At 41.5% G+C, this 19,840-nt stretch overlaps 1 protein-coding gene across 1 annotated transcript in view; it reads left to right on the top strand.

Moving 5' to 3' along the window:
• Positions 1–19,840, top strand: part of EPG5 (ectopic P-granules autophagy protein 5 homolog) — a 131,137-nt gene that overhangs the window by 7,212 nt on the left and 104,085 nt on the right. The window contains exons 2-9 of the mRNA XM_025365545.1: positions 4,435–5,379; positions 7,148–7,391; positions 8,574–8,710; positions 10,197–10,304; positions 11,206–11,279; positions 13,011–13,116; positions 15,938–16,052; positions 17,053–17,203. Coding sequence (XP_025221330.1) covers positions 4,435–5,379; positions 7,148–7,391; positions 8,574–8,710; positions 10,197–10,304; positions 11,206–11,279; positions 13,011–13,116; positions 15,938–16,052; positions 17,053–17,203 — 1,880 coding nt within the window. The remainder of the gene's footprint in view (positions 1–4,434; positions 5,380–7,147; positions 7,392–8,573; positions 8,711–10,196; positions 10,305–11,205; positions 11,280–13,010; positions 13,117–15,937; positions 16,053–17,052; positions 17,204–19,840) is intronic.

The following is a 19,840-nucleotide window of genomic DNA, read 5'->3' as shown; positions in this document are numbered from 1 at the left end:
CGTGCCTAACTAATTTTTTGTATTTAGTAAAGATGGGGCTTCACCATGTTAGTCAGGTTGGTCTCAAACTCCTCACCTCAGGTGATCCACCCACCTTGGCCTCCCAAAGTGCTGGTATTACAGGCATGAGCCACCACACCTGGCCATATTTATTTATTTAGAGACAGAGTATCACTGTGTTGCCCAGACTGGAGTGCAGTGGTGCGATCTTGGCTCACTGCAGCCTCTGCCCCCCAGGTTCAAGTGATTCTCCTGCCTCAGCTTCCTGAGTAGCTGGGACTACAGGCGCCTGCCACCCACGCCTGGCTAATTTTTTTGTATTTTTAGTAGAGACGGGGTTTCACTGTGTTGGCCAGGATGGTCTTGATCTCCTGACCTTGTGATCCACCCGCCTTGGCCTCCCAAAGTACCGAGATTACAGGTGTGAGCTGTCCATGCCTGTCCCCTGTTTATGTATTTTTTGAGACACAGTCTCACTGTGTCACCCAGGCTGGAATGCAGTGGCCTGATCTTGGCTCACTGCAACCTCAACCTACCGGGTTCAAGCAATTCTCCTGCCTCAGCCTCCTGAGTAGCTGGGTTTACATGCGCCAGCCACCATGCCTGGCTAATTTTGTAACTGCCCAAGGGGTTCACCTTGCCCACTGCCTAGACAGAGCCGATTCATCAAGACAGGGGAACTGCAATAGAGAAAGAGTAATTCACACAGAACCAGCTGTGTGGGAGACTGGAATTTTATTATTACTCAAATCAGTCTCCCCAGCATCTGGGGAGGAGAGTTTTTAAGGATAACTTGGTGGGTGGGGGGAAGCCAGTGAGCCAGGAGTGCTAATTGGTCAGAGATGAAATCACAGGGAGTTGGAGGTGTCTTCTTGCGCTGAGTCAGTCCCTGGATTGGGGCCACAAGATCAGATGAGCCAGTTTATTGATCAGCTGGTGCCAGACCAGGCGTGAGCTTGATGGTACTTGCAGCACCAAAGTTTGTAATTTTGATGAAGTCCAACTGATCTTTTTCTTTTGTTACTTGTGCTTTTGGTGTCATATCTAAGAAGACTTTGCCTACCCAAGGTTATAAAGATTTTTTTGTTTTCTTCTAACAGTTTAAAAGTTTTACCTCTCACATTAGGTATATGATCCTTTTTGCGTTAATTTTTGTATATGATATAAGGTAGGGATCCAGTTTATTCTTTCACTTGAGGATATCCAGTTGTTCTAGCTCCATTGGTTCAAATTTCCCCATTGTTTTGACATTCTTGTCAAAATCAATTTGCCATATATGTAAGGGTTTATTTCTGGATTCTCACTTCTGTTCCTTTCATCTATTTGTCTGTCCGTGTGCCAATACTGTCTTTATTACTATAGCTTTGTAGTAGGTTTTGAAATTGCCAAGTGCGAGTTCTCCAACTTTGTTCTTTTTCAAGATTTTCTGTCTGTTGTGGGTCACTTGCATTTCTGTATGCAATTTAAATATCAGTTTGACAACTTCTGCAAAAAAAGGTAGCTAGGATTTTGCAAGGGATTGTGTAGAGTGTGTGGGTCCATTTGAGGAATATTTTCATCTTAATGATATTGCAAAAGACATAGAATGTCTTTCCATTTAAAGAAATTAAATGCAATTTAATTTCTTTAAATAATGTTTTATAAGTTTCAGAGTACAAGTATTATGCTTTTTTCTCTCAATTTATCCCTAAATACTTTGTTCTTTTTATGCTATTGTAAATGAAATTGTTTTACTAATTTCATTTTTTGATTGTCAACTCACTAAAATTTGGCCTCTGCCACACTGACCTTGCCTCAGCGTAGACTAGTAGAGTGTAGGGATCATAAAGTCAAGTGCCTGCAGGAGCCAGGTATATAACCTGGAGGAGTGAAGCAGGCTGAGTGGGACAGTGGTCACTGGGTCAGGCTGTGCCTGGTTTAGAGGGGACAGCTGCTCTCGAGTTCTAGTTGATGGTTGCTGTGAGGTTGTGATGGTTCGGCGTTGCCACATCTTATGATTTTCCAAAAAAAAACTAGAAATCTGGATTTTTGTGTGAGAAATCCTAATTTGCAAGTTAGCAACTAAGCAGACACATACAGACACACATACATACACAATACAGGCCAAGCAAATCATATGTGTTTTTAAGGATGATGTTTAAGGATGATGCCAGTGAACAAAGTGAGAGTGAAATGTTTGATGTACCACTCACCTCCTTAACTGTAAGCAATGAGGAGTCCCTGATGTGTCCACTAACATTCCTCTTGCTGTGGTAACCATTTTCCCTCTTAATTTTTTCTTTCTGACTTCCCTGTCTGAGAACCCTGTTTATTACAGCAAGTTTGCTAAACATCATTGCAGCATAGTTTGGGCTTGCTTTTTTGTTTTATTAACACTCATATAATGTTTTTCTGTTATTCATGATTTTAGGCAGTTTAATAAACTAGTTTGTATGAGATGTGCATTGGGTGGCTGACTTCTGGATCTAATGTCCACCGTTCACAGTGGGGGCGAAGTTATTTGGAGGGGCATTTTGCTTCTTGAATCATTACCATTTGTAAATATTTGGCAGTCAGGTTCATTTCAACAAGCTGACCTCAAATTCCATGTCAAAAACATTCATCTTTTCTTTCTTTTTAATATATAAAGGCCCCACTTTTTTGGCTGTTAGTCTGCTGGACCTTCAGAGCAGAATAATCCAAAATAACCAAGAGCTCGTATAACTCATGTTTGCCTACCTTAAAATTTCTTTGTGAAAGGAAGTATTTGAGTGATTTCAATGAGGTTTTTAGTCTGTTTGAATGAAACTTTATTTAATGTCATTTAAATAATTTTTTCTTCCTTTTTCAGCCTAACTTCCTATGTTATCTAGTTTGTGTATTAATGCCTGAAGGTTTTTTTGAAACCATACGTTTATTTTTAATGAATAACTTTTTTATGATGATGGAGATAATTTTGTACTTAGTGAAAAGGTGCAAATATAATACAGAGACTTCCCATGTACCCTTCACCTAGCATCCTCTTGTGTCATCATCTTATATAACTGTACATTCTATGGCATGGAACAATGATTAAAACTAAGAAATTGGCCGGGTGCGGTGGCTCACGCCTGTAATCCCAGTACTTTGGGAGGCCGAGGCGGGCGGATCACGAGGTCAGGAGGTTGGCTAACATGGTGAAACCCTGTCTTTACTAAAAAATACAGAAAATTAGCCGGGCGCCTGTAGTCTCAGCTACTCAGGAGGCCGAGGCAGGAGAATTGCTTGAACCTGGGAAGTGGAGGTTGCGGTGAGCCGAGATTGCGCCACTGTACTCCAGCCTGGGTGACAGAGCAAGATTCTGTCTCAAAAAAGAAAAAAACACACAAAAAAACCCCCCACGGAATTAATGTTGGTGCAATATTAAGATGTAGAACTTATTTGGACTTCACCAGTTTTTCCATTAATGTCCTTTTTCTAATCCAGGTCCCGCAATACACTTTAGTTGTCAGGTCTCTGTAGTTCCCTCCAGTCTCTACCAGTTTCTCAGTCTTGTCTTTCATGACCACATTCCTTTAGTTATCTTGTAGACTGCGCCTTAGTTTGGGTTTTTGTCTGATGTTTTCTCATGATTAGATTCAGGTTACACATTATTGGGAATATCCTATTGGGGTATCCGATGTCACTATTACTGGTGACGTAACCTTGATCACTTGGTTAAAGCATTATCTTCCAGGATTCTCCACTGAAACTTACTATTTTCCTGTTTGTTGTTATTAAGCATTTGGGAGGAGATACTTTGAGACTATGCAGATACTCTGTTTCTCTTAAACTCTTCACTCACTCACTTTAGCATCCATGGGTAGATCTTACCTGTGACAGTTAACCATGGTGTTCTTATGGAAAATTTTCTGTTTTTCTCATTCCTTCTGTTAATTCTATTAATCGGAATTCTCCTGCATGGAAGAATTGTCACTTCTTACCCATTTTATTTACGTATTTATTCATTCAGGTAATTATGTCAGTATGGGCTCCTGGATGTTTATTTTGTTCCAGTACTACAGTTGTTCTGTTGCTCAAGTTGTTCTGTCCTTTCCTCCCTGAGTTTTGAGTGAATTTGTTTGTCAAGGTGAAGACAAACCTGTTGTGGCTGAAGATACGTAGAGACTGATCTATTTCACTTAACCTCTGGCAAAATGGTGTACAATCTAATTAACTTTCCCCTTCTATTTTTTGAATCAGAATTTGCTGCTTACTGGGATGTCTTTTTCTATTACGATCAGACTAGTGAATCTCCAAATTTAGCACACTCAATATTGGATAATACAAAATACGAAACACATTGCTGATAAAGCGAAGTTAGGTTTCATTTGTTTAATGATGAAATTTAGATTTTATGGGCAGCTTTAAAATTCCTCCTGCTGAAACCATCAATTATTGTGATAAATTATTTCACATTATGTCTGTTGTTTTTAGGAAAAGAAGAAATATGAAACCCTTCAGAGGGAAGAGTCCGATGAAGTCTCCCTTCCAAAAACCTCCAGAGAGCAGGAAATCCCTTCTCTAGCCTGTGAATTCAAAGGAGACCATCTGAAGGTGGTAACTGATTCCCAGCTCCAGGATGATGCCAGTGGACAAAATGAGAGTGAAATGTTTGATATACCACTCACCTCCTTAACTATAAGCAATGAAGAGTCCCTGACGTGTAACACAGAGCCTCCAAAGGAAGCGGGAGAGGCCAGACCCTGTGTGGGGGACAGTGCAGTCACGCCAAAGGTCCAGCCTGGAGACAGTGTTGGAACTATAGTAGAAACCCCCAAGAACTTCACAGAGGTAGAGGAAAATACGTCAGTACAAGGTGGACTTTCAGAAAGTGTACCCCAATCTAATTTTTCTTATACTCAGCCAGAAATGGAAAATATACAAGTCAGAGAAACTCAGAATAGTAAAGAAGACAAAGAAGGCCTGGTTTGTTCTTCAGAGGTGCCACAGAATGTTGGCTTGCAGAGTTCTTGCGAAGCCAAACATGTTTTTCAGACACCTAGAGTGAAGAAACTGTATCCCCAGTTGCCAGCTGAAATTGCTAGAGAAGCACCAGCTTTGGTGGCAGTGAAACCCTTGCTTCGTAGTGAGCGACTCTACCCAGAACTCCCATCTCAACCAGAACTAGTACCATTTACTAAAGAACAGCTAAAAATCTTGGAGCCTGGTTCATGGCTGGAAAATGTCGAGTCATATTTAGAAGAATTTGACAGCATGGCTCATCAAGACAGGCATGAATTTTATGAGTTGCTTTTGAACTACTCACGATGTAGGAAGCAACTGCTACTGGCCAAAGCTGAGCTGCTTACTCTGACATCTGATTGCCAGAATGCTAAAAGTCGGCTGTGGCAGTTTAAGGAGGAACAAATGTCTGTACAGGTATTTTGATCAGAAGCCTGGGAAATTTGCAGCAGAACTGCATTCCTGGGATGCCGTCCAGGTCTGGAATCTGTTCCTTACACCCACACTGCCCCTGCCTCAGCCTAGAGTAGTAGAGTGCAGGGATCACAAAGTCAAATGCCTGCAGGAGCCAGATGTATAACCTGGAGGAGTGAAGCAGGCTGAGTGGGACAACGGTCACTGGGTCAGCCTGTGCCTGGTGTAGGGGGGACAGCCGCTCTTGAGTTCTAGTCGATGGTTGTTGTGAGATTGTGATGGTTCAGCATTGCCACATCTTATGATTTTCCAAGAAAAACTAGAAATCTAGATTTTTGTGTGAGGAATCCTAATTTGCAAATGTTAGCAACTAATCAGACACATACACACACAGTGTAGGCCAAGCAAATCATGTCTCCAGCTGAAATTCAGCCCATGGGTCATTAGTTTGTGACCTTGGGCATAATGCTACCAACATCTGATGGGTAGAGAGTGTCAAGGTTGAGAAGAAGGCATGAGGAAACTGAAGGTGTTATGATCACTTTGGCCTCCATAGGGTTGTATCTGATGGTCTTCCCCATTGAGTGTGGATGAGGAATCTGAAGGTAGCAACCGATTCCTAGCTCCAGGATGATGCCAGTGGACAAAATGAGAGTGAAACTCACCTTCTTAACTATAAGCAATGGAGCGTCCCTGACGTGTAACATAGAGGCCCCAAAGAAAGGGGAAGACGTCCTCTCAAGGTTGAGAGGGGACGGGGAAAACCATTAGATGCAACCCTATGGAGGCCAAAGTGATCATAAGCCATTTCATAGTGGCTTAGGAGAGACGGCAAGGAGGAAGAGGTTACTCTTGACTAGTTTAGCAGTGAAGGGAAGCTGGAGGAGATATCGGAGAGAAACGTGATTCCCTTATCCCTAATCCTCATTCATTGGCAGGCCTGTATATCTCTGTAGATAGGAAGGAGGGAAACATTTGGAAATACTGCATTGAAGAAGGGGGGATAGAATCAAGAACACAGCTGGTGGAGTGTGTATTCTCTTGAGTAGAACTACAAAGAATGATGAGGGTAGATCCAGAGATGTTTTAAGGTACCTTGAAGTTTAGGGGATATCACATTGGCTTCATGTTCATAAAATAGAAGGTAAGATCATCAATCATGAGAGTCTTAGGGACAAGTTCTGTTATTTTCTTGCAGCTTTCACTGCTGACTACTCCTTTTTTTTTTTTTTTTTTTTTTTGAGATGGAGTCTAGCTCTGTTGCCCAGGCTGGAGTGCAGTGGCGCAATCTTGGCTCACTGCAACCTCCGCCTCCCAGGTTCAAGCAATTCTCCTGCCTCAGCCTCCTGAGTAGCTGGGATTATAGCGCCACCACCATGCCCAGCTAATTTTTGTATTTTTAGTAGAGATGGGGTTTCACTGTGTTGGCCAGGCTGGTCTTGAACGCCTGACCTCGTGATCCACCTGCCTCAGCCTCCCAAAGTGCTGGGATTACAAGCGTGAGCCACCGCGCCTGGCCCACTGCTGACTGCTTGTTAGAGTTACTCTTCCCTTCTCTGAACTTGCGATGTATTTGTGATTGGCTTTATGTTCCTTTGCACCTGATCATATATTTGCTGGTAATGTTCTCTACACAGTAATACGTCTCCTCACCATGATTAGAAGCTCTTTGAAGATGGTACTGAAGCCTATGTATCTTATACTTGCTGCCTGCTTACTTCAAATGGAAAGAGTAACTGGTTTCATATTGTACCTTTTTGTCCTCTGGTAGGGTATCTGTGCAGATCAAGTGAAAGTTTCCAGCTATCATCGCTACCAAAGAGTAGAAATGAATGAAAACGCACTGATGGAGCTAAAGAAGCTATTCGATGCCAAAGCTGAACACCTCCACCAGACCCTGGCCCTTCATTCTTATACTTCTGTGCTCTCAAGGTTGCAAGTGGAGTCTTACATCTATGCATTGCTCAGTAGTTCAGCTGTTCTGAGATCTTTAGTAATTCACCAGCAAGGCCAAGGTGTGTAAGTAATGAAGCTCTCACTCTTTCTTGCATTTTGAAATAAATAAAAAATTGAGGGCTATAGTCTGGTTGAATTGACTGTATAGTAATTGGTCTTACAAGATACCATTTGTGCTTGCAGTTTTACCAGGCCTCCCCAAGTGTAGGATTGAGGTTGGCATTAATGACATTTCTTGGGAGCATTGCCAGGTCTCCTTTCTCTGTGGCTGTCTTTCTCTGCTTCTGTAGGATGCCAGAAAGCTCACTATCTATCATTAATGTCCTTTGCTGTCCTAGTTAATGTGCTTGTTACCAAGTTGAGTCCAAATATAGTTTTTGATTATAAAAGTAATCATCGGAATACTTCTTCACCCTTTATCTCTTGTGGTTTGCTTGGGCTGCTTTGTTTGTAGGACTGTTTTGTTTAATTTTCCAACAGAGGATTAATAATGTTCTGAATTTTTCGTCTTATTTTGGATTTTAAGAAATTAGTCTTTATGACATGAATATTAAGTATGCTTATTGAATTATGCAATTTTTATTTCTGGGGGATACATTAGGATACTTTCAAGTAAAAGTCCCCCTCCCCTATTTTCTTAACTAATCAAATAACTGGGGGTAGATCAGAGATGTACTGATTTTCAAATAAAAAATAGTGGATTATGGCCAGGTGCGGTGGCTCACACCTGTAATCCCAGCAATTTGGGAAGCTGAGGTGGGCGGATCACTTGAGGTCAGGAGTTCAAGACCAGCCTGGCCAACATGGTGAAACCCCTTCTTTACTAAAAATACAAAAACTAGCTGGGCGTATTGGCGGGCACCAGTAGTCTCAGCTACTCAAGAGGCTGAGGCAGGAGAATGGCATGAACACAGGAGGCGGAGGTTGCAGTGAGTCAAGATCGCACCACTGCACTCCAGTCTGGGCGACAGAGTGAGACTGTCTCAAAAAAAAAAAAAAAAAAAAAGAGGAATTATGATGAGGTTGGTTTTTCCATTATTTTGAAATACTTCAAAGTTAAACACATTTTGGCTTGTCTGTTTATAAAAATTTAAATATTTTTATGTAACTTTTCTCCTTTTTTTTTAATCTGCACTAAATATTTTAAAGATTTTTTATTGTTGTTGGTTTAAGTGAAGACACTAAAAATTCCCCCCAAAACACCATTTATGAGAGACTCATTTAATCTCTCTCATTTACAGTGTCTAAGCAGACAGAAAGCATTCCCTCCGATCTGTGCCAACTAAAGGAATGCATTAGTGTCTTATTCATGTTCACCAGGAGGGTTAATGAAGATACTCAGTTTCATGATGATATTCTTCTCTGGCTGCAGAAATTGGTAAGGGGACAAAAATAGACACTGTAGTCTTTGTTTTATTTCTCTCATAATTTAGGAATTATCTGTTATTTCATTACATTTGGTCTTCAACAACTTTTTCAGCTAATTTATTTCATGAGTTTATTAATGACTTTTCTTTGATCATGATACATGGTAATAAGTTATTTATCTAGTGCATTATTAAGCACAAAGTATGTTTCTCTCTGATAAAGATTGTGCTGAATGAACTCTGGACTTCAACTTTGAAAGAAATGAAAATGCAGGAAGTATGCTAAATTGAAGACTAGATGTATATTCAGCATATAGGTACAGGTTGAGCGTTCCTAATTCAGAAATCTGAAACGATCCAAAATTCCAAACTTTTTGAGTGCTGATATGATGCCACAAGTGGAAAATTCCACACCTAAGTACTTAATAGAAACTTTGTCTCATGTACAGAATTACAAAAAATTTTGTATAGACCAAACTTCAGGCTCTATGTAAGGTGTATATGAAACAAATGAATATTGTGTTTAGACTTATGTTTCAGCCCCAAATGTATTAGATGTATTAGTCCTTTTTCACGCTGCTGATAAAGACATATCTGAGACTGGGAAGAAAAGGAGGTTTAGTTTGACTTACAGTTCCATATGGCTGAGGAGGTCTCAGAATCATGGCAGAGGGCAAAAGGCACTTCGTACACGGTGGTGGCAAGAGAGAATGAGGAAGAAGCAAAAGCAGAAACCCCTGATAAACCCATCAGATCATGTGAGACTTATTCACTATCATGAGAATAGCATGGGAAAGACCGGCCCCCATGATTCAGTTACCTCCCACTGGGTCTCTCCCGCAACAAAGAAGAAGAAGAATATTCTATCTTCTTCTGGGAGATAGAATTCAAGTTGATATTTGGGTGGGGACACAGCCAAACCATATCACCAAGATATCTTACGTTTATGCAAATATTCCAGAATCCAAAAATGTCTGAAATCTGAAATGCTTCTGGTCTTGTGCATTTTAGATAAGGTATGGATCAAAAAATTTTCTATATCTCATTCTTTCTGTCTTGTGATATTTAATGTCATGCTTAAAACAGTTTCTTTTAAGAGAAAGAAGAAAGGTATAAGGATTTGAAAAACTTAGGAAAGATGTTAGGTGTGTTATAAGAAGAGGGGTATTTGTTTATTGGTTATGTTTATAGATTAAACTACTTGACTTACATTTATTCACTTGTGGCCAGGAACATCAGTGACTTGTAATTTGCCAGAGAAGTAAAAACTAGATTTGTAGAGAATCTGCTTGTGATTTCATCATAGTACTATAGATTCATAGGCCTCTGGTGTGCCTCTGTGGTAGAAACTAAGCCAGTGAATAGTATGTCTTGTGTCTGGTTACTCTTTTGAAAGATTGTATGTATTGAAGCATTGGATAAATGACTTTACTAGACCCCTAGATAAATTATTCTTTTTTAAAAAAATAGTGAGATCATATGACCTTTATTGTTTAGGTGTCCGTGCTACAAAGAGTTGGCTGTCCTGGAGATCACCTCTTCCTTCTAAACCATATTCTTCGATGCCCCGCTGGTGTTAGTAAATGGGCTGTTCCTTTCATCCAGGTATGATGAATGGTTACCTCATTCTGAGGGGTTGGGGGAGAGGTTTTATTAGACATATTTCCTAAAGAAATTGCTGGAAAAAAAAGACTATTTAAAAAATAGTAATATTTAAAATAAAAATCTTAAAATATATCCAGTATACATTTATAAAAGTTCTTAGGCTGAAACTTGTTGGGCCACCCATAACTGATAGAACTGTACTAAGTTTGCTTGTGGTCTGGCTGGGTAGGTTCAGTCATATTTAACTCTACACAATTTCTGTGCAGGAAGGCTTACCAGGACATTTTTCCTGTGGTACTCAATACAGCTTCCTAAGTCAATCTGTCTCACACCACAGTTGGTACAGGTCAAACAGAAGCCACCACATCTCAAAGTTCTTTAATACTAGCAAAGATCTTAGGTCTGTGGGATCAACTCTTGTATACTTAGGAGTTGACTATGTGGTTTTTAGATTCTCCTCTCTGCTGTTGCCTTTGGGTCATTAAGTTACTCATAGCAACCACTTAGAATGGGCAGGAGCCAAAATGTTTGCCAAGTTCAGCTTCTCCACATCTCCTTTGCTTTAGCATTTCTGGTGGCAAGAAGTCTGAATCTTATTAGGTAGAAGGAGGATTTTTTTGTTTTTGTTTTGTCTCTCTTTGGATTAAAGTAGCAGTAGTGTCCTTCATCCTATGTTGTTACAGATAATTGACGGAAACTGCTCAGCTACCTCTGCTCTTTGAGTACAGCTGACTCAGTGCCGCCAAGTAACCCATGGGCTGTGCTTTACTCTTGTGTATTAGGTACCAGTTTCAGCTTTGTTCTCTTAACAGCAACTTTGGTCAGAACGCTTGTGAACCAAGATTATGGACACTTGGGTTATTTGTTTTCTACAGTACGCTTTTTGCTTTTCTGATTTCAGATCAAAGTGTTGCATAACCCATCAGGGGTCTTTCATTTTATGCAGTCCCTTGCCCTGCTGATGTCTCCTGTCAAGTAAGTGTGGAAGAGCTTTGTGAAGTAGAGATTGAAATGCTTCTTTCTTCTAAAGGATTGGCTCCTGAAACTGCCTAGATCCAAAGAAGAACAGCTAAGGGAAGTGTTGGCATTCTAGAATTTAACATTGCAGATTTTCTTTGGGTTTGATTCTTGTTTCAAAGTGACTCTTCAACTGCTTATATATAAGCAACTATTTTTATGGGATCCCCGTTTTAGTGGGTTTGCCCCTCTTGTCATATATGCTATTGTGAAAGGTGCTACAGACAAAAAAGGTGATCTGTTTCTTGGAAGAAGAGATTTAATGCCAGAAGAGAAATAGCACAGAGAGATTTAAAGTGCTAAATTGTGAAGCTATGCAGTAGAAATGAAGAGAACAAAGAGTTGAATGGGGTAGTCAGAGAGGGTTTCATGGTAAATGAGCTGTGTTTGAAGAATGGATTGGACTGGGCATGGTGGCTCACACCTGTAATCCCAGTACTTTGGGAGGCCAAGGCAGATGGATCACCTGTGGGTAGGAGTTTGCAACCAGCCTGGCCAACATGGTGAAACTCCATCTCTACTAAAAATACAAAAATTAGCTGGGCGTGGTGGTGTAATCACCTGTAATCCCAGCTACTTGGGAGGCTGAGGCAGGAGAATCGTTTGAACCTGGGAGGCGGAGATTGCAGTGAGCCGAGATCGTGCCACTGCACTCCAGTGTGGGTGATAGAGCAAAACTCCATCTGAAAAAAAAAAAAAAAAAAGAATGGATTGGATTTCAGTAGGAGAATGGGACAATGGAGAACATGTAGGTGGGAGAACAGTGTGAGCAAAGGCCCCAACACAGGTTAGGATAGCTGTGCAGAGCACAGGTAGATCAGTGTGGCTGAAGCAAAGGTGTGTGCGGGAGCTGGTAATAAAGGTGGGTTGGATTATAGAAGTCCTTGAAATTAAATGAGGAATTTAGATTTGATGCCTTGCTGCCTTGGATACAAGGGCCTGCTCCTGCACATGGTAGATAATGATTTGACTCACAAGTGTTTTTGCATTGATATCTATGTTTTGGCCCTAAACAAGCCTCTCCATTACCTTTTTTCTTTTTTTTTTGAGATGGAGTCTCTCTCTTTCGCCAGGCTGGAGTGCAGTAGAACAGTCTCAGCTCACTGCAACCTCCGCCTCCTGGGTTCAAGAGATTCTCCTGCCTCAGCCTCCTGAGTAGCTGGGACTACAGGCGCATGCGCCACCACACCCAGCTAATTTTTGTATTTTTAGTAGAGACGGGTTTTCACCATGTTGGCCAGGATGGTCTCGATCTCTTGACCTCATGATCCACCCACCTCAGCCTCCCAAACTGCTGTGATTACAGGCGCGAGCCGCCGTGCCCAGCCTCCATTCTTTTTTATTCAGTAAGTCATAGTTGCTAAAATAGTTTCCCTGGCAAGACTCTGTGAGCCTGGTTGGAGTTAAGGTCTGTAGCATATGTATTGAGGTCCTGCGTCATACAGGGAGCTGTGCTAGTATAGCTGCTTTCTGCAATTACTCATCATTACTAATTCAGAATGGTTGCATTTGCCACCAAAATTAGTGCAGTTTTAGTAGCCTTGGTTTTTGGCCAGTTCTTATTCACTAATTTAAACCATTTGAAGATTGGGTTGATGTGTGGCTCTTCTTCAGGGTGAGTAGATAATCCAGAATGCACTCACATGGGCCTTCATCTACGTGATGGGAGTGATTATTCTTGTCCTTTAGAAATCGAGCTGAGTTTATGTGCCACATGAAGCCCAGCGAGCGGAAGCCATCCTCCTCAGGGCCTGGGTCTGGGACCTGGACGCTAGTAGACGAAGGAGGAGAAGAGGTAACTTTGTCATGTCTGCATTATTTTGATGAATTATTGTGCCCTTTTCTTATGCACCAGGTATTGTTCTAAGCACTTTTCACATAATATCTCATTTAATTCTCCCAGCAACCCCAGGAGGTAAAGACTTATGATTCCTATTTTATAGATGAGGAAACTGAGGTGCAGGGCTGTGAAGTACCTTCTCTCAAACCATAGGGTCATTAAATGCGGAGCCTTTAGAGCCTGGGCTTTGAGCCAGTGTGCTGTGTTGCACCCCTTCTCTAGAATATCATTCTGTTCAGCTCGGAGAATTTGGCACTTGGAAATTAAAGTCATATTACATAAGATGTATATTAGGAGTTTCTTTATGTAGTAACAAGTTTCTGTGGTTGGAGCCTTACCTACAGATGGTGAATCTGAGTAATAAAGAGCTGGAGCTTAGCAAGGTTTTCCCTTAACTCATAAACTTCTTATCCGGAAATTCTCATTTGAAAGGTAGAAGATGGTTTTCCATTTTTAGTGATAATTTAATGATCGAAATCCAGCTTCTCAAGATCACCCTTGTTAATTTTCCTTTCTACTATACCCATCGTGAGTATATTTGTAAGCAGTTTTGTTCTGCTGCTAATGGTCAGTTCTAGTCCTTTGTTTTGTTCTGAATCTTGATTTGATATTCTTGTCTAGGATGTTCAGTGACCGATTTATTATAATCCCTCTCTTAAAAGGAGGTGAGGCCAGGCACGGTGGCTCACACCTGTAATCCCAGCACTTTGGGAGGCTGAGGCAGGATCACGAGGTCAGGAGATTGAGACAATCCTGGCTAACATGGTGAAACCTCATCTCTACTAAAAATACAAAAAATTAGCCAGGCATGGTGGTGGGCGCCTGTAGTCCCAGCTACTTGGGAGGCAGAGGCAGGAGAATGGTGTGAACCTGGGAGGCGGAGCTTGTAGTGAGCCGAAATTGCGCCACTGGGCTGCGCCCAGCCTGGGTGACGGAGTGAGACTCCGTCTCAAAAAAAAAAAAAAATGAAAGTGTTCAGCCAACAGTTTTCAGAATGACAGCCATGGCAGCTGTGGGATCGTGTCTGTGTATTTCCCAGAGTGCTCATTCAGAAGTGGGGAGCCCCCTTCACAGTCGTTTTTCTCTTCCTGAGACTTGCAGGAGGAGGTGGTCAGGTGGTGGTAAATGACGTGGACGTGCAAGCGTCTTTGCTAGAAACTGAGGAATCATTCTGAAGCAAGCTTCTCGGGAACCAGTACAGATTGGTCTTTTAAAGATTGCAGTGGAGCAGTATGTTTTTTTTAGAGTGGTCTTTCTTGGGGGAGAAATCTTTTCTTCTGGTAGGTTTCCTGCATTTAATCCCAGACGGATAATGATTAAGGAGCATTATAATTACTTGTAATGATTTGGCATTATAAATACTTCCAGTCAAAATATTTGATTAATTATCTCACCCTGCATTGGTGCCTGGCTCCAGTTTAGCACTCCCTAAATATTCAGCGAATTCAAGAACTGGGGGATAGATGAGAAAGTTGGGAGTGCCATGGCCTCAGAAAAGGCTGTGGGGAGGAAGGCACTCTGAATTACCCACATCAGTGGTTTCTTGATACTAGCTATATACTAGAATCAGCTGGGCAACTTGCAAACCTTGCCCAGGCCCACACCCAGACATTCAAATAGTTAAAAGCCTACCTGGTTGTTAAATGTACAGCTGAGTTGAGAATAGCTAAGTTGAGAACTGCCTTAAGTAGAGTTTCTGAAACGCTTGTTTGTTAGACATTTTAGACACATAATAAGACTGTAAAAATTGAGTGGCTTAAGGAAATTTTGAATGATTTGCATTAGTCCCTTGTGGAAATTGATGTGATACATTCTATTCTTCAGGTTCTCAGGATCTTTTTACTTCCTTCCCTTTTTAACGTAGCATATCTTAGGACATGAATCAACTTGGTTTCTAAGGTGACTTTAGTGCTCTGTGTCAAACAAAAAGACCACAAAGATTTCCTCTATTTACTTTGTGTATGACCACTGTTATACGGCTTTTGGCAGCACTGATTGACAACAGAACTTTAGTCATCTGTAGCAAATGTCAATTGCTTCCTCTTAAGTCTGTCGAATACTACGTAGACCTTGATTTTGGGAGAAGAGAATTGCAGCTAACATAACTTGAACTCTCATCTATGGTTCTTGTTTTTTTTTGAGATGGAAGCTCATTCTGTCACCCAGGCTGGAGTGCAATAGTGTGATCTTGGTTCACTGCAACCTCTGCCTCCCAGGTTCAAATGATTCTCATGCCTTGGCCTCCCGAGTTGTTGGGATTATAGGTGCACGCCACCATGTCTGGCTAATTTTTGTATTTTTAGTAGAGATGGGGTTTCACCATGTTGCCCAGGCTGCTCTTGGACTCCTGACCTCAGGTGATCTGCCTGCCTCGGCCTTCCAAAGTGCTGGGATTACAGGCATGAGCCACCGTGCCCAGCCCATCTGTGGTTCTTTAATTGATGTTATCAAAGCACCGATCCCTATAGTAAGGTCCTCACTCTAGAGGATTTCTTTTTTTCTATTTTCTTTGGGATGGACATTTAATGAGAACAGTTTCATCACTGACCATGACCCAGATACATATAAAATTGTGCTTGCAATTTCAGGGGATTTACTGTGGAACTATCTCTGGAACTGAGACTATAAATTTCTGTCCTGGAGAAAAGGTCCATGAAGACTCATGAGGATATCACATGTATACCATTGAGACCTGTGATAATTTACCTCCTGTAACTCTGGATCATAGTGTGATCTGATCAAATCAGCTGACATGACTTTTTGTCTTTTCCCTTAGGATGAAGACCCTGAGACCAGTTGGATTCTCCTTAATGAAGATGATTTGGTTACCCTTTTAGCACAGTTCCCCTTTCATGAACTCTTTCAACATCTTCTTGGGTTTAAAGTAAAAGGTAGACTCATTTCTCTTATCATGTGTAAAATGGGGTAGTGGCAAATGCAAACACAGAAACTCTGCATCGAGTCTTTTTTTTTTATTTTGAGATGGAGTCTTGCCCTGTTGCCCAGGCTGGAGTGCAGTGGTGCGATCTCGGCTCACTGCAAGCTCCGCCTCCCAGGTTCATGCCGTTCTCCTGCATCAGTCTCCCGAGTAGCTGGGACTACAGGCACCCTCCACCATGCCCGGCTAATTTTTTTTTTTTTTTTTTTTTTTGAGACAGAGTCTCGCTCTGTCGCCCAGGCTAGAGTGCAGTGCCCGGATCTCAGCTCACTGCAAGCTCTGCCCCCTGGGTTCACGCCATTCTCCCGCCTCAGCCTCCCGAGTAGCTGGGACTACAGGCGCCGCCACCTCGCCCGGCTAGTTTTTTGTATTTTTTAGTAGAGACAGGGTTTCACCATGTTAGCCAGGATGTTCTCGATCTCCTGACCTCGTGATCCACCCATCTTGGCCTCCCAAAGTACTGGGATTACAGGCGTGAGCCACTGTCCCCGGCCTAATTTTTTGTATTTTTAGTAGAGACGGGGTTTCACCATGTTAGCCAGGATGGTCTTGATCTCCTGACTTCATGATCTGCCTGCCTCGGCCTCCCAAAGTGCTGGGATTATAGGTGTGAGCCACTGCACCCAGCTTGAGTCTTACTTCTTGTGTAGGCTCCAACTCAGGTTTCTTGTGCCTAGCTGTTGTAGGCTTCTCTTGTGCTTGTAATTTCCCACTTGGTGCTTAAATGTGAGAAAGCTAACTAGCCTGCACATTGCCCAGCTTAAATTGTTTTTAATTTGGCACATTGTCTCAAGTTTTTTCCCATTTCATGTTGATATGGGAGCCAGAGTAATGAGATTGTCAGTTCTTCTCCATCGTGGCTTTGAGTCCTCGTTAAATATGTGTACAACTGTTTCCGTTCGTGTTTTTTCATAGTAATTGTGATTTTTTTCTTTTATCTGATTAACTTCTAGGTGATTATTTACCTGAAACAACAAGACCTCAAGAGATGATGAAAATTTTTGCCTTTGCCAACTCGCTAGTGGAACTTCTGGCTGTGGGGTTAGAAACCTTTAATAGAGCACGCTATAGGCAGTTTGTGAAGCGAATTGGTTATATGATCAGGTAATACTGCCGTTGGTCCATTCTTCTCTGTTCCTTTTACCCTGGTCAGACACAGATACTGCATAATTGGGATGATGGACATTTTAGTTGTAAACCTCAGGTCTTATTTCTTGTGAAAGTTAAGATTTTTTCACCATCTGTAAGATGGGAATTTCATAAGTGCTTCCAGTCAGCATATTTCGTTAATTATCTCAAATTTAACTGGCTTGCTAGATGATTGTTCTTGGAGTCGAGATCCCCAAAGCTGTTGCTGGGTTGAAGTCTGGGTGAGAGAGAAGGCATCTAGGAAAATGCAGGCTCTTACTGCTTCAAGTGTCTTAATAAATTTAGAGAATATGTACTGCTTTTCTTTGAATTAATTTTATACTCTTTTTTTCTGCTTTATTAATTTTAATTGTCTTTACTGGATCATTTCTTACAGCATATACACATGCTGTTATTCAACTTCCTTCCCCACCCAAAAGAAACTCCATAAAACTATCAAAACTTCTCTCCCTCCTTACTTTTGCTTCCAAAACAAAATTACTTTTAATTCATTTATTTTATCTTTTTTTTTTTTTTTTTTTGAGACTAGTCTCACTCTTTCACCCAGGCTGGAGTGCAGTGGCACGATCTCGGCTCACTGCAACCTGTGCCTCCTGGGTTCAAGCAATTCTTGTGCCTCAGCCTCCTGAGTAGCTGGGATTACAGGTGTGCACCACCACACCCGGCTAATTTTTGTATTTTTAGTAGAGACGGGGTTTCACCACATTGCCCAGGCTGGTCTCAAACTCCTGGGCTTAAGCGTTCTGTCCGTCTTGGCCTCCCAAAGTGCTGGGATTACAGGTGTGAGCCACCGTACCTGGCCTAATTCACTTATTTTAGATATGTATCTATTAGCTTTATTAATCAGTCAACTGGTTATAGGATGCCGTGAAAGGGTGGGGGTCCCTTCTTTTTTTTTTGAGACGGGGTCTCACTCTGTCACCCAGGCTGGAGTGCAGTGGTGTGATCTCGGCTCACTGCAACCTCTTCCTGAGGTTAAAGCCATTCTCCCACCTCAGCCTCCTGAATAGCTGGGACTATTGGTGTGTGCCACCATCCCCAGCTAATTTTTTGTGTTTTTAGTAGAGATGAGGTTTCACCATGTTGGCTAGGCGGGTCTCCAACTCCTGACCTCAAGTGATCCGCCCGTCCTGGCCTCCCAGAGTGCTGAGATTACAGGCATGAGCCACTATGCCCGGCCTGGGGGTCCCTTCTGAGATCTAGAGAAAGCCTTGAGTATAGAGTTAGGAGAATGAGATAGTGGGAGGGAGGATGACTGGTGACTTGGAGATAAATTTGTTAAAAGCTAAAAGCCCATCTACCTGTTATTAACAGAAGTCCATCCAGACATCTGTTTTCTGATTCTGCTTAATAAATAAGACCATAAATAAAATTGGTCCATGAGCTCACATACAGCTATAGGATTGTGTGCTTACTGTATGCCAGGACTGTGATTTCTTATTTTATTTTCTCAGTAACTCTATAGGAAGGACATTGGTATCATTACTGTTTTAAGATCACTGTTTACATTATTGTGTAAATAACAGCTGTAGTATATTATGATTATTCTTTCTTTGTTTTTCCTTCCATCTGCTTACTTTTCTGTGACTCTAGTGCAGATTCGTCTCATACCTTCTAATTGCAGAACAATTTCCCATAAGGTCTCATTCTTCAGATCGCCTGTTAGTTCCCATTTTATTCCTCCATCCTCACTTGAACTTGCTTTTCCTCCCATCACTACCCAAACAGCTCCTACAGATGAAGATCTCTAATGAACCTTGTACTCCTGATCCACTGGCCAGTTCTGGGTCTCTTCATCCTACTTGGCATCTCTCACGTAGGTCACATAGCAGCCTTTCTTATAGTTAATTGATAATTTTATCCTTAAAACATTTTCTTTGCTTGGCTTCCAGGATACCACATTCTCCTGATTTCTCCACCATTTCACTGACAGTTCCTTTTCTGCCTCCTTGGTTGTTTCATTCTCACTTCCAGACTTCTTAATGTTAGAGTGTCTCAGGTCTCAGTCCCTGAACCTCTTCTCTTTATCTACTCTTGCTTCTTCAGATGTCATTCATTCTTCTTTAAATATCTAAACACTGTTACAATTCTCAGAGTTATATTTCCAGCCCATACCTCTCTCATAAACATATTGTATATTCAGCTACCAACTCAGCACCTCCACTTGGATGACTCATTAACATTGTAATGTAATGTTCTCAAAGTGAACTCACTCTCCCCACCTCCCAAACTACTCCTCCCAGTTTCATTAAGTAGCAACTCTATTCTAGTTTCTCAAGCCATAAAACCTGGTGGCACCCGTGGCTTTTCTTTCTTTTATACCCTGCATTCAATCTAACTGCAAATTTTATCATCTCCACCATTGAAATACCATCTTTTATCAAATCTGAGATGCCACCAATTTTTTTTTTAAGATATATTTTATATGCCACTAACATAGGGAAAATGCTGCCAAATTATGGCATCACATCATTAACATTAACATGGATTCTGACGTTCTAATTGCAGAGAGATTAGTGTGAAAGACATGCATTCTTTTGAATCAGTGAAACATGCTGTTTCCAGAATCTAGCTGCTTCTTACCACCTTCAC

This window comes from Theropithecus gelada, chromosome 18, assembly GCF_003255815.1.
Source record: "Theropithecus gelada isolate Dixy chromosome 18, Tgel_1.0, whole genome shotgun sequence".
NCBI classification, from domain to species: Eukaryota; Metazoa; Chordata; class Mammalia; order Primates; family Cercopithecidae; genus Theropithecus; species Theropithecus gelada.
Note: the sequence above shows the minus strand (reverse complement) of the source record. Positions and strands in the feature narration are given on the sequence as shown.